Source organism: Xenia sp. Carnegie-2017, unplaced genomic scaffold (assembly GCF_021976095.1).
Source record: "Xenia sp. Carnegie-2017 unplaced genomic scaffold, XeniaSp_v1 HiC_scaffold_16, whole genome shotgun sequence".
Taxonomy (NCBI): domain Eukaryota; kingdom Metazoa; phylum Cnidaria; class Anthozoa; order Malacalcyonacea; family Xeniidae; genus Xenia; species Xenia sp. Carnegie-2017.
Genome location: NW_025813469.1, coordinates 1,007,696 through 1,023,128, shown reverse-complemented (window position 1 = coordinate 1,023,128; position 15,433 = coordinate 1,007,696). Strand labels below are relative to the sequence as shown.

Genomic DNA, 15,433 nt, shown 5'->3' with positions numbered 1-15,433 from the left:
AAAAACACTTCGAGAGGATTTTCTGTATGATTGACATACGTCAATGTTGATCGAAAACCAACAACTTGGCCTTTTAAAAAGGATCGAACGCATTGACTTTTCAATGGAACTTCTTCGTTTCTGTCGCAAATAAATACACCGTACGTCAACATCTTGGTAACAATTTGACTTGAAGCCAGTGGAAACGCTTATGAAGTACACAACGTTTTGTACAAAATATAGCCTATTTCTACAAGCCACGTATCGTGATGTATTAATCCTAACCCGGTGTAATACGCACATGGAAAACATGTGACTTGGAATCACTTGTTCGAGATGCATGAAAACATGTGACTTGAACGAGATTTGATCTCGCACCTGCGGGATACTAGTCCGCCGCTCTACCTGTTGAGCTACCAAACCCACAGGGATTGGATACGTGTCAAATGTCTTTTTAAACTGGGTATGGACGAGAGATTTTCGCCACTATAGCAGTTTACTGGATGGCACCGTGTTTCGACTTTATTCCAAAGCCATCATCGGAGAATATATATAATATATTAATCCTAACACGGTTTAATATGCACATGAAAAACATGTGACTTGGATTTCACTATGAATTTGGTGGTCAATATGCACAAGCACGCATGCGCCATATTACGTTTTGCTACGATACGTTTTGATACCGTGGCAAGTGAAGAACAGGCTTAAGATGTTTGTTTGTGACGTCAAGAGGCCATCTTGGGGGAGTACATTAAAGTGCCGATGCTTAACAGAGCATTAAATTAACATAAATTCTTTTCTTCATATTGGATTTTTACCCCAATATAGCGACTGACGAAAACACTATAAATAGATGATATTGCTTCACAACATGTCTCATGGCATCATTGGTATGTATTTTGTTTGAAAAGTGCAAAAGAAAAACTTTTACAAACACAGAGATATCCAATGAAAGTTTCATTCCATTAACGTAGAGATTTCCAGTAAAGTTTTACATTTACATTTACCCTGCGTATCTCTATTGCACGTAAATTATACAAGTTAAATACTAGTGCTTATAAATATGACGGAATAATACCAAGATCATAAACATTATTCAATAATCAATCAGTGCAGCCGTGCTTGATTAACATAGAAGTATTCTTTCATAAAGGCAGTTTTTTTTCATCGAATAAAGAAGGCTGATTTTCAAATGAAGAGGGTCCCGGATGAGAAGACGGCTCCGAATAAGGAGAGGATCCCGGATGAGAAGGTCCAGGATAAGGTGGAGGTGCAATAGACTTATCGAAGGATGAAGAAATTATGCGTTGAAAGAACATTATGAACTTTATTTGAAATTTACCAAAGCCAATTCTCCGCAACTCTGGACTCTGCTGAATGCAAGAAAGCTCCCAGCCTCTTTGTCCCATTTCTATAATAAATGGAGACCAATCCGTCTTTAAAGTAGCACCTCCAAAACCTGTTGATACTTCGTGAAAATATTCAATCACTGTGCCTTCGTAGACTGGTGTTGTATCTTGAAGCTTTGATGTTTCTTTTTCAAAAAACCAAACAGAGTTTGCGGTGGCAGTGACATTAAAGTTGCCAGATTGGTGTTCTATTTGGTCAAGAAATATTTCAACCAACTTCCATCCTTGATTTAAGTGTGCTGTCATTGTACCAAGCCAGTCGCAACGCATTGTTACTTTAGGTGGGTATCCCACTTTGCCACTTATTTCAATTGGAACGTTAATCATCTGATATACATATTTTGATGGGGTTGGTTCGTTGGGGATTTCGAAAATTGCATCAAGCCCAATGATCTTACCAGACATTCCTTGTGTGACAACTTGTCCATTGGTCTCAATACAAAGAAGTCTTGCCCCCATTGAACTGTGAAGAGTAATTTTATTCAATAATTCCTCAGTGTTTAACACACGCGCTGGTGAGAAGATTCTTTTCACCCGGCTTGTAAATTGTACATGCATTGTACATTTTTCAACGAATAAGCGCGAGACATCTTTAGTTAAACCAACATCTAATAGTTTACTAAAAACTGCCACATATGGCACGGTGGCTTCACGAAAACCTGATGTCTTTACCAAGCCTTGAATGTGATAAAATGTATGCAAATCATATCCTTGTTCTTGGTAGCGGGCAAGAGTTGGATAATACGTATCAACATCGCTTGTAACCGCTGGCTGTCCAGCGATGAAATTCGACACAAAATGGCGCTTCATTCGTACAGGTATGCTGACGACTATACAGTCTAAACTTTTACCTTGAAATGGTTCTGTATCATCTGGTACTGGTGTATGTTTTCCTTCACCTTTAACTATGTCTTTGTCACGCAATGGTACAGAGGACCTTGCTCCCATTGCGATAGTCAAGTGAATTGTTCAATTAGTATTTATTTGCTGGCTGCCTTAAAATTTTAATTACGTTGTATTTTGCGTGGTATTTTGTCTTTCTTTGTTGGAATTCCGCAACAATTATTGCAATTCTTTAAATTCTTTCATTCGGCGGAAAGTTTCAATGGATTTGGGAAAATTTGTTATGAAAATCGAAAGTTACAAAAAAAACAAAAACATGAGCTCACACATCCAAAAATGTTACTCAGAGAGTATGTTTTGTATAAATTTGCATTTTAAAAGAATGTTTTGAAGGAATGTTAGCAATTTAGTTTTTTTTGAAGAAAAGTTACAATTTCTTGAAGAAATTGCTATTTTATACGTTGACATGTAATTAGAGATATTATCTAGTAGATCTAAACACAGAAGTATACGTCCTTTAAAAGGAAAAGAATTTATTCATTTTAAGTTTTAAAAATTTTTGATTAGCCGCGATTAACTCCTCGTCACCCCCACCCCCCTCACTCAAATGAGACGATGTTGTTGCAAAACAAGTTTTGATTGACGAACACGCTACAATAATTTCAAAGTGTAGCTTTAAATACACGTTTCCTGGAAGACTGTATTTGGAAATTGGAGCTTTCGACACTTGTAAAAGTCTTTAGCGATGGCTGTACAAATGACATCGTCAGTTAAATGGCGGCAAATGGGAAACGAAATTTATTCTTCGGCAACTAATTTAGCACCTGTTCTTCGAAAAGAAAGGTTACAGCGAGCTATAAATTTGTATCTCAAAGCTTTCGAAGCACACACGAACACGGACGAGCTCACGAGTGCAGCAAAAAATCTTGGAATGGCTTCATGGCGTCTTGGGGATGTGCTGGAAGAAAAGTATTCTCGCATATATCATTACAAAGAATCGGCGAAATATTTTTCAATTGCCTATGAGAAAGGTTTTAGTGTGAAAGGCCAGTCATGGTTGGAAACATTGATTATGAGCACGACACAGTTTCTGGAGGAAGTATTTATGTGCTTACAAAGTTTTAGTAATCCTAAAGAGAGAACGAAATACCTGTATGATATAGCTAATGCAATTGGTGTAAGAAATCTGAAAGCACAATGTTTTTTAGCTCTGGCCGATGTCATCTTTAAGGCAGGGGTTACTGCACTTTCAGAAGGACAGCCAAAACAATGTCTTGATATGATGCGTGAGTGTTATCGACCAATCGAAGAGGTAAAGCGTTTTGGCCATGACGATGCATCAATGATGTCTGAAGCAAGAGTTTATGAAGAGGATGTTTTTGTTCATCAGTGTATTGCAGAATCCATCCAAGCACGTTTGATTGGGGATGATTTATTTAACAGAATGTTAAAGGAAGAAGATAGTCTCAACATAGACGTAGTTTGGGATGTTGTGGACTGGTACAAGCAATCAATTCTGCTGACTAGAGAAAAAGATCTGGAATTGGAAGCCATTGGGCATACCTGCCTTGCTAAGGTATATGATCAAGTATTGAAGCTGAAGTTTAAGGCAAAAGAAAATTTTCTGCATTGCTTGCAACTTGTTAACACCATGCACCCTCGAGTGTTTACTAATGAGAAATGGTACCAGTACGCTACTCAAACTTTGAGCCAATACCAGCAAGAAGTATTAAGACAAGAAGAAGACGCATGGTCAACTGAGAAGAATGCTATTCTTATCGAGCTGCAGGACGACATCAAAAAACTGGAGGAACTTTCAGAAAATGCAGAAGAGTTTCTTCGATTTGTGTACAAGACATATCCACCAAAGAATGTTGCTCACAAATTAAATGAGTCTTTGCTGATTGGCGAAAACAAAAATGTAAAGAAAGCACTTCGAGACGGTCTGTTACATTACCACCCCGATAGACTCAAGGCCAAAGATCTTGGAAAGAAATGGATTGTACTGTGTGAAGAAATTACCAAATATCTCAACAGAAAATATGAAGAGTACAAATAATAACATGCTGCACTAAAAGGACTTACCTAGCTTTTCATAATGTAGTTAGTAAAATGAATAACATCATAGCAATTGACATTTGAAACATTACTTTCTTAGGCATACTTTCTTTAGGTTTTGTTGTACTTTAGTTAAATATTTACTTTAGCGAAGTTTTTATATAGACATTTTCATTTCTTAGATGCATAATTCCTTGAAAGAAATTATGTATTAAATATTTATATAATTACTATTCGTCTGCCTCCAAATTAATATTATTGCCAAATTTTCCATAAAGTTTTGCCTTCAAGGATGACACCAATCCTTGATTGTCTGATATCTGTTCCTCCAAACTTCTTATTTCCTCTTGAAGAGCACTCTTTGTCTCTTCCAAGTGTTCTTCAACTTCATTACAATTCATTTGAAAGAAAACTTCACCAACTTTATATCTTCATACACATGCATTAAGAAATCAGAATAAACTTCATTTATAATTGAAGGAACTTGAAAAAAATTTGATTTATGTATAAAATATGACAAAGTCGGGTAGTTCACTATTAATAAGCAGCAAAAAAGTTAATACTGTCAGGATTTGGACATAAAATGGCATGTCTTGTACATAGTATAAAGGATACGAAACTACTGGTTCGTCAATCATTAGTAGTTCATCAGAAGCATCCTCCATATTTTGAAGAGATTCCTATATGAAATACTTTACATAATTACATTAGCCATTCAAAAAAAAACGTGTTACACTCGTAGAAACCGTAGCACGATTGGAAAATAATTGAGCAAATTGTGTGCTTTTTTTTCACAATCGTTTTAAAACTGCCCACTGCACCTTCGTCTTTCGCATTTCTTCCTTCAGTTCATCCAACGTAGTATTTCGTTTGGCAAACGTGTTGATTTGCTTCTGATCTTCTAACGTGATTTCAATCTGGTCTTTGTTTTTTCCTAGGTTCTATGTACCGTAAAACAACTGCTTACATAATGGTTATATTTAATTAATATAGAAAACGTAAAATGCTTGTATGTTTTGAAAATTACCTTCACCACCGACATTTTCCTATTCTGCGAGGAAGAGTGAAACACACCAAAGGACGTCCAACGAAAGGACTACCGTGAAATTGGCACCACATTCAACACAACATTCATCACAACATTTATCACCACATTCATCACCACATTCAAATAAAATTTATCATTCAAAATGATAAATCGAAAAATCGTCTTTAAAACACGTTTTCCATCAAATACAACAGCAAAAAAAAATTCTTAACTGTTTATTACTATTTTACTGTCCTTAACCATCACAAAAAATGTATAAAAGTCAAGAAATTGAAGAAAACACCAAGATTTATAATACAGTGTACTTTCCATTTCTCTTAATTAGCCTATAATTTAAAAACTACACGGTAGAATTTTTTAAACTTGGCCAGAATATAGATAATTATATTGTCTAAAATATATCCAAAATCTGGAGATGGCGCAAAAATATAAGTTGTAGAAAATCATCGACAAAGTCGGATGACACGAATGCGCGTAATATAATCTTATATAATTAAGTTGAGAATTTCAAGTCATTGCTAAACAAAGGCCTGTAAATAAAAAAATACACTGTAGAATTTTTTTAAACTTGGCCATATTGTAGATATTCTTATTGTCTAAAATATATGTAAAATCTGGAGATGGCACAAAAAAATAAGTTGTAGAAAATCATCGACATAGTTAGATGACACGAATGCGCGTAATATGATCTTATATAATTAAAAACTTGACTTGAAATTCTTGAGATTCTCAGCAATGACTAGAAATTCTCAACTTAATTATATAAGATCATATTACGCGTATTCGTGTCATCTAACTATGTCGATGATTTTCTACAACTTATTTTTTTGTGCCACCTCCAGATTTTGGATATGTTATAGACAATATGAATATTTACAATATGGCCAAGTTTAAAAAAATTCTACCGTGTAGTTTTTTATTTACAGGCCTTTGTTTAGCAATGACTTGAAATTCTCAACTTAATTATATAAGATTATATTACGCGCATTTGAGTCATCCAACTTTGCCGATGTTTTTCTATCATTTTTTTTTTGTGCCATCTCCAAATTTTGGATATATTTTAGACAATATAAAATTCTATAATATACTTATCTCTGAATAATTGTTTTTAATTGTAATAATACACTACCAGCGTGACATTTTGTTGCATAAACACAGCATATGTATATGTACATCTATATGCAAAATCATTTTCTTCTTGCATTCTTGATTTCTTTTCTTTAGTACAGTACGCTTAGATCTTGGTCCGCGTCCAAATATAATAGTGACCTTAAGATTTGACGACGCGCTCATCTACAACGCGAGCGGAAATGAATTTTAAACCAATGCGCATGTCCGTGCGTCGTTGAGTGTCGTGCTTCTACTACGCGGCGTCTTTGCTTAATCCCACGTCGTCCTACATCGAAGGTGGAATTTTTCACAAAAAAAGTTTTAAAGTAAGTATTCAGCTTTTAATTCACCTGTTACAATTGTCTGTGGAGTCTTGTATGTGATTGATGTGTTGATATTTATCTGTGAGTAAAATATGTTTACATTTTTGCTTTTAGCAAGGCAAGAAAATGGCAGGACAGTTTTCACATCAGCATCAAATGATTGCTCATCAATTCTTCTTCGTTTATCAAAGCGGCGTCATACGCAACAGCTATAGCATTTCTTGTTTTTGAAGGAGGCCATTTTTGAAAGTATAGGTAGTGAACTCACAAGTTCGCGTCGTTAAGGAAATCCAATCTTAATGACTTAACTTACAATGACACGCGGACGCATTCGCACCAGGCCATGCGCGCCAAGCTCGCGTCGTTGTAACGCGCGTCGTGAAATCTTAAGGTCTCTAATTAGATACGGTGCGCAATTATTTTTTTGTAATGTAAATACAAACCTTGTGAAGAAACGGCACAATATTCTTTCAAGCCTTTGATAATTAATTTGACATGTGGTGACATTTAATTTCAAGAAGTGTTTGTTTAGTCTCAAATATCAGGCAAAATGCTGTAACTTTGGAAAAATAAATCATACCTTTGTATAGCCTACAATATATATTTACTGCCAATATATACTTTAACACTTGATCATTTTCTAAAACAAACATAAAAGGCTTAAAAGCCGCTTGGAGGCATAAAGTGGAAAATGCTGAGTCCGTGTTAAAAAAGTATCTATCTTTGCGTTTGGAGAGACTCCCCACTCCATACTCCGCATTTCGCATTATCCACCATGCCCACATATACTGTCAATACTGACATCACTGATACAAACAAACCAGTTTTGTGTTACGTAATGTAGCCAATGAGAATAGCCCCCTTTGTAAGTTTTAACATCACGTGATGAGCTGCTCCCTCTAAAATGTTATAAATTTGCAATGCAATTGCCCTACAATTCACTTCAGACTCTCATTTGTCTAAGAAGGCTCGTGTGGTGAAGCTTCCAGAAGAAAATGGCAGAAGAAATTGTATTTATCACCGGAACATCCCATGGCCTTGGTGTTTCGACCGCTGAGATGCTGGCAAAGCAAACAAAGAGGAAATTTAAAGTTTATGCATCCATGAGAAATACGAGCAAGAAAGGTGAACTCGTAAAGAAAACTGCGGGTTGTAGCAATCTTATTGTAATCGAGGTGGATGTTTGTTCAGAAGCTGCTGTCAACGCTGCTATTAAACAAATTCTGGAAAAGGAGGGAAGAATCGATTTTGTTGGTACGATTTCTGTTCTGAGTCTTGTTGATAGCTACTTGTCTGACAATCTGTGCATTTTGATCTTAGAATGAAGTTTACGTATAAAAATTTGTTTGATCGTATTCACATGACGATAATATTTAGACATGTACAAAACAACTGCGAGATATAGCATTCATATTTTAACGCAGCACTGTGTTTAAATTGTTTAACTGTGCCGCACCCAAACAACAGCATTATCTTTTACGCAAATGCAAATTAGTCTAATTCAATACTACCCAATCGCACAGCATGAACTCAGATGAATTTGCATTTATTTTGTTCAACTCTGTACTATTTGCTAATTGTCTTAGGGGCTGTTTACATGATCCCGGCTAGTCAAGATTAAGCGAAGCGTTTAATGATGTTTGAAAAATAATTTACATCGATTAATTTAAGTAGAGTAAAAAGCGTGGAATATTTTGCATCTGGCGTTACGAAATATTAGCGCAGTGAACTCTACAACAACTGGAAGGCTAACTTGGACGCCATCTTTGAAGCCTGCATGATCGCCGCCATTGAGGGTACGGAAGCGAAAAGTACTACCGATGCTTAAACAAGACAAGTTTATCTAGTTTCTTTCGCACTTTATCTTTAGTTTCCATTTCTGTAGTTGTTTTTCTCAAATGGTATAGTCGCACTTTGCGCTTAATTTTTTAAAGAAGTATGATTTTCATTGACATTGAACTCTAACAAATGCGTTCTACACACATTAGGACACTTTAGTAAACTGCTTTTGAAACATCAAGGTAATGTAGCCAGCCAGGTATGAATTTGCAGGCCCTTAAAGAGTGCAAATGCTGGGTGCATTGTTTAATCTTTATAATCATCTTGGTTGTGGTTTGTCCCTTAAGCAGATTTAAATTATTTACAGCAACATAAGTCTGTGTCCACAGTTTATAATTATAAGTGTATTCAATTGTATCTAGTATACCAGTTTCACATTGTCTTGCGCTAATTCCTTTACAGCCGTGAATACTGCTTCTCGGCAACAGTTCATTGTCTGCAGCTGTAAATTGGTCAGCTGTTCGATTATTAAAGTCACACTTTACAAGTGGAATGAAGCTCTTGTCTTTCTTATTACTACAACACTCAAGACTGATGATCAAACTATTGATGAAAAGGATTCTAATGTCAACTGCAATTCATATTCATACCATTCCTAACTACATTCATGTCTTAAGAATAATTTTAATCTTTTTGGAAAAATATTTAAGGCATTAATATTACATTTATAATAACTATGATCTTCTGGAATTTGCTTAGCACTTAGAAGAGGAAAATGAAATTTACTGAATGTAAAAAGGCAGTAATATCATACATGGCTGGCTATGTTGCCCAGATGGTGCAAAGGAATGCACACATGTTGGATACTACTGTTCACGAAAATCATATTTACTCATTAATTAAGACCATATCTAAATGCTACAGCAAGGTGCGACTAAACCATTTGAAAAAACAACCACAGAAATGGAAACTAAAGATAAAGTGTGAAAGAAACAAAATAAACTTGTCTTGTTTAAGCATCAGTAGTACTTTGCTCATGAAAAAATGAAGTTACAGCAAAAATAAAATGTCAACAATCTCTCAACATAAAGAAAAAATGTTAAAAAAAGTAACTCGTCTCATTTCTAAAGAATTGAAATGTATACTAGATCATAACTACCTCTGAAATTGGAAAGCGAGCAGTGAACTATCTTGCATTGGCAACGATGGAACAAAATACATTCTCGCATTTACAACTTTTAAATCAACACTAATGTCAATATTTTACAGCTATAGGAATCATTTTGATGTCAAATCGATTCGCATAACCTGTTTTATCCATGACTAATACTTGAGGTTAATAAGGAGTCGCGAAAGGTCTTAAATATTCGAAAATCCATGTTTGTGAACGTTATCCGCCATACATTTCTATAAAGTAAATGGTTCGAACCCGGGAGTATCGTTACTTCATTTGACTCTGAAGATGACTACCGCTAAGGTTGTCAAAACCTCAGTCAACAACAACAAAAACAGTCCTTCTCAGAACTATACCAACCTGGACAATATACATTTCTATAATAATTTGTATCTCGCTGTGGTACCCGGAAGTGAATTTTGTATATATAATTAGGCTTCACTTTTGCAAGCTGTAGAAGCTATATCCAGTCTATTATCAGATCAGTGGTTCCTTACCCACCTATAGCAAATTTTTAATGACACTGCAGGTGTCACAATCATAAGAGACTTAATTGAATACTTGAAGCATTAGTGAAACTTGAAACAATAGTGAACCTGTTGACATCATTAGCATTTCTACTGGTTGTATAGAAAACTGAACAGTGAATAAAACGTTGCTAATTTTATCAGCCAGCAGGAATTCAAAAATTTTTTGGTGGAAATAGGTAATTGGATTTCAAATGGAAGAAAATTTGTCGGAAATAACAATGTTTTATAATAAGTATTTTAATGTCAAGAAGCATTTATAAACTATATCTTGTCCACAAATGTAACACGTACTAAAAAAAACAAAAAAAAGCATTCTTTTAACATCTGGCACATGCTTCTGAAGCTATAAATATATGATGTATATGCAGTCAAAAATCAAAAATGAATTCAATGGACTGAATAATGGCAGAAAATCACTCGAAAGATAAAAAATAGCATATATATCTTTATAAAAATTAGCATATGGTTCTTAAGATGTGAACACATTTTGATTAAGGGATTGGATATGTGCACCCTTTCCAGAGTCCAAGTTAGATGGATTCAGATATGTATGCACTATGCATAAACTATTTGAGCGCATTTAGATCAATTGACGAGAAGTCAACTGAGAAATCTAATTCACTTCCAAGAAGTTTGAAAAGATAACCATGCGAAATCTTTGGTTAGCGTCTATTCAAAAAGGATAAAATTCGGGAAAAAATCCGAAAATTTAAAATTACGAGGATGTGATTTGAAATAGTATCCAGGTCTAAAATCTTAGAGAATACAGATATCACGCAGTGGAACTAACATTCCTGACTTTACTTTTTAAATTTTAATGTCAAAGTGCTAATATATTGCCGTTGACGCACTTTCGTTAAACTTACATGATTGTCAAAGGTGTTAAGTAGTAGATGCTCCATTATCGTTCTAATAATCCATATTTAGTGAACAACGCGGCTGTTACCTGGTGCGGTGTTTTCGAAGAGCAGCCTTGGGATACTATCACAGGCCTCTACGAAACAAACGTCTTTGGCCCATTGCGGGTCATCCGTGCTGTTGTTCCATCTATGAAGAAAAACAAGAAAGGCCGCATCATCAACATCAGCTCAGTTTCAGCATTACATGCTTTTCCGTTCATCACGGTGTATGCCTCAACAAAATGTGCTTTGGAAGGAATTACAGATTCCCTGGCGCCTGAGCTTGCAGTGTTTAATGTTCAGTAAGTAACTACGTAGCATTATCAATCTGCATGTTGTTATGTATGTACAACATTTCCATTCATAACTTGCAGGAATCACGTTTCACTCTCAAATATTGAATTTGAATTCAGTCTGTTATCGGAAGGTTCGACTATTTAAAAAAAGTTATATTTTTAGTCTTAGATAAGTTATAATTGCAACACACAAAATCAATTCATTTCTAGTAACTTTCATCTCTGAAGTTTATGCGCAGACTAGTGTATGAATTGCATCACAACGTGAGGCACTGTGTCTTTAAGTAACTATGTATATTTTGTTGGGAAGGAGGGGTGTGCCGTTTTCTGTCCAACTATTATGTTTCTCACTTCACATTTAGCGTTGAGACCGGAAAAAACTTTCGAACAGCATACATGTTCACCAATTTATCTCCCTAGGTGTACCGGCAGAAACGTAACATCAGAAAAATAATCATTATTCAATGTTACTCGTTGCTTCCAGTCCAATAAAAAGTACGGAATCCCAGACGACGTTGTATAAAAGCAAAGTTCCAACACATCGTCTGTGTGTTTTGACAATATTATGTCTTTGTTTTCTTTTATGGCAGAACATTTGTCTCTAGATTTGAGAGATTTTACATTTTGTAATCAACGTCAATGCACGTGTACCAAGTAATTTATGACGTCAATATACACGTCCGTAACAATGAAGAAACCATAAGAAATTTTAGTGTAGCATAGTGTTTGCAAAATCATTGTGTCAAATAAACATTTTCTTCTTTTCCTTTGTAGTATTTCAACCGTTATACCAGGTGCTATAGCAACAGGCGGCGACTTCAAGTTCCACGGCGGAGATCTAAAAGCAGATGATCCAACGAAAGTGCTCGGGGAAAAATTTTTTGCAAACACTCAAAAAATGGCGTCTCAAGCTCAAACTCCCGAAGAAGTGGCCGAGTATATCCTGAAAGCGATGACAGACGAAAATCCGCAGCCGCATTACATCACCAATAAAGGATTTGAAGACGGATTTGGCAAAGCAAAATTTTGTGATACAACTGGAAGAATTCCTTTTGAAATGAGCAAGAGCTTTTTGGCATAATTCATTGTTACATACATTACTGTTGTAATCAGTGCCGAATAAATCTTACATTTAACCTTGCATAAGCCTCGCTTCTTTTTTCGGTGCAGGGAAACAGTTTTAACAGAAGTAGTGAAAATTCTTTTTAGAAGAAGAGGTTTCGAGTGAATGATATTGAAATGAGTTTGAAATCATCGACAACAATTTGCATGCAATCCAGGGATGCCGTATCCGGGAAACGTAACATTTTTTCTCTTGCAACGGCAAAAGGATCATCAAAACGTAATGAAAACACAAAATGTTACGCCACGTCTTGTGTCGGGCATTAAACAACCACTAAAAAAATTGTTCGGAATCCTTGAAATTGTCGATGTTAATACCCCCTATGCACGAACCTTTAGATCGTATTTGGATGAATGATGAGCAATTGAATCAGACAACTAATTTTCCTGCAAGAAGTTTGAAAAGATAACAATGCAGTGTTTGCTTGAAGTCAACTTGAAAAGTCCTAAACTTTTTCCACTTAAATTTACATTGAAAGCTAATGCTCTGACAATGTTCACTTTGAAAAGCCATCCACACCGAAGACAAAAATATCACATCACAACGGGGTATATTTGACAGAGTAGAAGCCACTGCCCACAACAATGCATTCATAACACTCAAAGACCATAAACCAAACTTTACGAATAAACCAACCTGCCGACTTATCAACCCAACAAAATCCGCTCTATTGGTAAAATTAGCAAGAACATACTGGACAGAATTAAAAGCAACATCATAAAAACAACCTCTTTCAACCAATGGAAAAAGTCATCATCTGTGATCCAGTGGTTCAAATCTATCAAACACAAAAAAAACGTCACCTTCATATCCTTCGACATCGTAGACTTTTATCCGTACACTAAACAAGACCTATTCAACAAAGCACTGGATTTCGCCTCAACCTACGACAACATCACAAACGCCGAAAAAACATCATTATACACGCTAAGAATTCATTCCTCATACATAACCAGCAACCCTGGCAAAAGAAACATAATTCTACATTCGACGTCACAATGGGTAGCTTTAAACATTTATATAAATATGTATATTTGAAAATTGGTAACCTAGGCATATTATGATAATATTAAGGATTCTCTGGATTTTTTATTTTGAAATTTTCATTAAAACAAGGAGTTTTGTCGCAAGAAGTTTCAAGGATAAGACGGAGTCGGTAAAATTTCGTCGTTATTTCGATAGAGCACTGTAAGTGCTAATATCCGAGGAATGCGTTTTTGAAGAGATGATGGCGGCAGCCTGGTTTCAAAATAGACCTTACCTCCTTTTTCAAATTATGTCTAACCGTGAAAAGTCTGAGCAATTTTCTCTCGAGTAAAGAATTAACGAAACTCTGCTTGGAAAATTTCACGGGAATATTACATGGAAATATGGATATGCTGTTTACTTAACAATCAGTGATAGAAAATTTCACGGGAATGTTACGTGAAAATTTGTAAATTCTTTGAAAATTGTTGAAATATACGTGAATTAGAGTCTTTGCGTCAAAATGTTTGAAAATGCAGACTATAGTTATGGCATAAAAACTTATGAACTATAAGACTTTACACACTTTTACACCAAAGACTATACTATTTCCATTTTTACACATTTTTACGCCAAAGACGATAGTCTTTGCATTTTCACACACTTTCACACCAAAGACTACAGTCTTTACATTTTCACACACTTTAACACCAAAGACTATAGTAATTGCACTTTCACACACTTTTACGCCAAAGACTAGAGCCTTTCAATTTTTACACATTTTTACGCCAAAGTCTATAGTCTTTGCATTTTTACACAGTTTTTTGCAAAAGACTATATTCTTTGCATTTTTACGCACTTTTTAACAAAAGACTATAGTCTGCATTTTTACACACTTTTACGTAAAAGACTATAGTCTTTGCATTTTTAATCACTTTTGCGTAAAAGACTATAGTCTTTGCATTTTTACACACTTTTTTGCAAAAGACTATAGACTTTGCATTTTTACACACTTTTACGCAAAAGACTATAGTCTTTGCATTTTTACACACTTTTAAGCAAGCCTATAGACTTCGCATTTTTACACACTTTTACGCAAGACTATCGTCTTTACATTTTTACACACTTTTACACAAAAGACTATAGTCTTTACATTTTTACACACTTTTATGCAAAAGACTATAGTCTTTGCATTTTTTACACTTTCAAGCAAAGACTATAGACTTTGATTTTAACACTTTTACGTAAAAGACTATAGTCCTGCATTTTTACAAACTTTTACACAAAAGACTATAGTCTTTGCATTTTTACACACTTTTATGGAAAAGACTATAGTCTTTGCATTTTTACACACTTTCAAGCAAAAGACTATAGACTTTGCAATTTACACACTTTTACGTAAAAGATTATAGTCCTTGCATTTTTACACACTTTTACACAAAAGATGATAGTCTTTGCATTTTTCACACTTTTTTGCAAAAGACTATACTCTTTGCATTTTTACACACTTTTACACGAAACACTATAGTATTTGCATTTTTACACACTTTTACGCAAAAGACTACAGTCTTTGCATTTTCACACCCTTTTTTAAAAAGACTATACTCTTTGCATTTTTACACACTTTTACGCAAAAGACTATAGACTTTGCAATTTTACACAATTTTACATAAAAGACTATAGTGTTGCATTTTTACACACTTTTTTGCAAAAGATTATAGATTTTGCAATTTTACACACTTTTACACAAAAGACTATACTCTTTCCATTTTTACAGATTTTTACGCCAAAGACGATAGTCTTTGCATTTTCACACACTTTCACACAAAAGACTATAGTCTTTGCATTTTCACACCCTTTTTTAAAAAGACTATTGTCTTTGCATTTTAAACA

General features: G+C 34.9%; 4 protein-coding genes and 1 long non-coding RNA gene across 5 annotated transcripts; 2 read left to right on the top strand and 3 right to left on the bottom strand.

The window, feature by feature from the left end:
- Nucleotides 1-856: 856 nt before the first annotated feature.
- On the bottom strand, nucleotides 857-2,570 carry LOC124436751. Its single transcript, XM_046986714.1, has one exon. It carries the CDS (start codon nucleotides 2,337-2,339, stop codon nucleotides 1,128-1,130), a length of 1,212 nt encoding a protein of 403 aa, XP_046842670.1. The 5' UTR covers nucleotides 2,340-2,570; the 3' UTR covers nucleotides 857-1,127.
- Nucleotide 2,571: 1 nt separating this feature from the next.
- On the top strand, nucleotides 2,572-4,525 carry LOC124436750. Its single transcript, XM_046986713.1, has one exon. It carries the CDS (start codon nucleotides 2,980-2,982, stop codon nucleotides 4,291-4,293), a length of 1,314 nt encoding a protein of 437 aa, XP_046842669.1. The 5' UTR covers nucleotides 2,572-2,979; the 3' UTR covers nucleotides 4,294-4,525.
- On the bottom strand, nucleotides 4,366-5,570 carry LOC124436752 (prefoldin subunit 4-like). The gene is made up of 4 exons (XM_046986715.1): nucleotides 5,320-5,570; nucleotides 5,114-5,233; nucleotides 4,908-4,972; nucleotides 4,366-4,721 (listed from the first exon to the last, which is right to left on the bottom strand). The coding sequence occupies exons 1-4, from the start codon at nucleotides 5,332-5,334 to the stop codon at nucleotides 4,523-4,525; spliced, it is 399 nt and encodes a 132-aa protein (XP_046842671.1). The 5' UTR covers nucleotides 5,335-5,570; the 3' UTR covers nucleotides 4,366-4,522.
- An 855-nt stretch (nucleotides 5,571-6,425) lies between these two features.
- LOC124436582 lies at nucleotides 6,426-7,625 on the bottom strand. Its single transcript, XR_006945394.1, has 2 exons — nucleotides 7,382-7,625; nucleotides 6,426-6,852 (listed from the first exon to the last, which is right to left on the bottom strand). It is a non-coding gene; the product is annotated as an uncharacterized LOC124436582 (long non-coding RNA).
- Nucleotides 7,626-7,693: 68 nt separating this feature from the next.
- LOC124436581 (17-beta-hydroxysteroid dehydrogenase type 1-like) lies at nucleotides 7,694-12,592 on the top strand. Its single transcript, XM_046986538.1, has 3 exons — nucleotides 7,694-8,027; nucleotides 11,184-11,457; nucleotides 12,226-12,592. The coding sequence occupies exons 1-3, from the start codon at nucleotides 7,769-7,771 to the stop codon at nucleotides 12,530-12,532; spliced, it is 840 nt and encodes a 279-aa protein (XP_046842494.1). The 5' UTR covers nucleotides 7,694-7,768; the 3' UTR covers nucleotides 12,533-12,592.
- Nucleotides 12,593-15,433: the final 2,841 nt, after the last annotated feature.

What these genes read in the sequence shown, in the direction of transcription:
- LOC124436751 (XM_046986714.1), bottom strand. Translation starts at nt 2,339, where the DNA reads ATGGGAGCAAGGTCCTCTGTACCATTGCGTGACAAAGACATAGTTAAA.
- LOC124436750 (XM_046986713.1), top strand. Translation starts at nt 2,980, where the DNA reads ATGGCTGTACAAATGACATCGTCAGTTAAATGGCGGCAAATGGGAAAC.
- LOC124436752 (XM_046986715.1), bottom strand. An exon ending in AAGAAATGCGAAAGACGAAG is followed by an intron (nt 4,973 to 5,113) that starts GTGCAGTGGGCA and finishes TATTTCATATAG; the next exon opens with GAATCTCTTCAAAATATGGA. An exon ending in ATTGACGAACCAGTAGTTTC is followed by an intron (nt 4,722 to 4,907) that starts GTATCCTTTATA and finishes ATGTGTATGAAG; the next exon opens with ATATAAAGTTGGTGAAGTTT.
- LOC124436581 (XM_046986538.1), top strand. Translation starts at nt 7,769, where the DNA reads ATGGCAGAAGAAATTGTATTTATCACCGGAACATCCCATGGCCTTGGT. An exon ending in GGGAAGAATCGATTTTGTTG is followed by an intron (nt 8,028 to 11,183) that starts GTACGATTTCTG and finishes ATCCATATTTAG; the next exon opens with TGAACAACGCGGCTGTTACC. An exon ending in CTTGCAGTGTTTAATGTTCA is followed by an intron (nt 11,458 to 12,225) that starts GTAAGTAACTAC and finishes TTTCCTTTGTAG; the next exon opens with TATTTCAACCGTTATACCAG.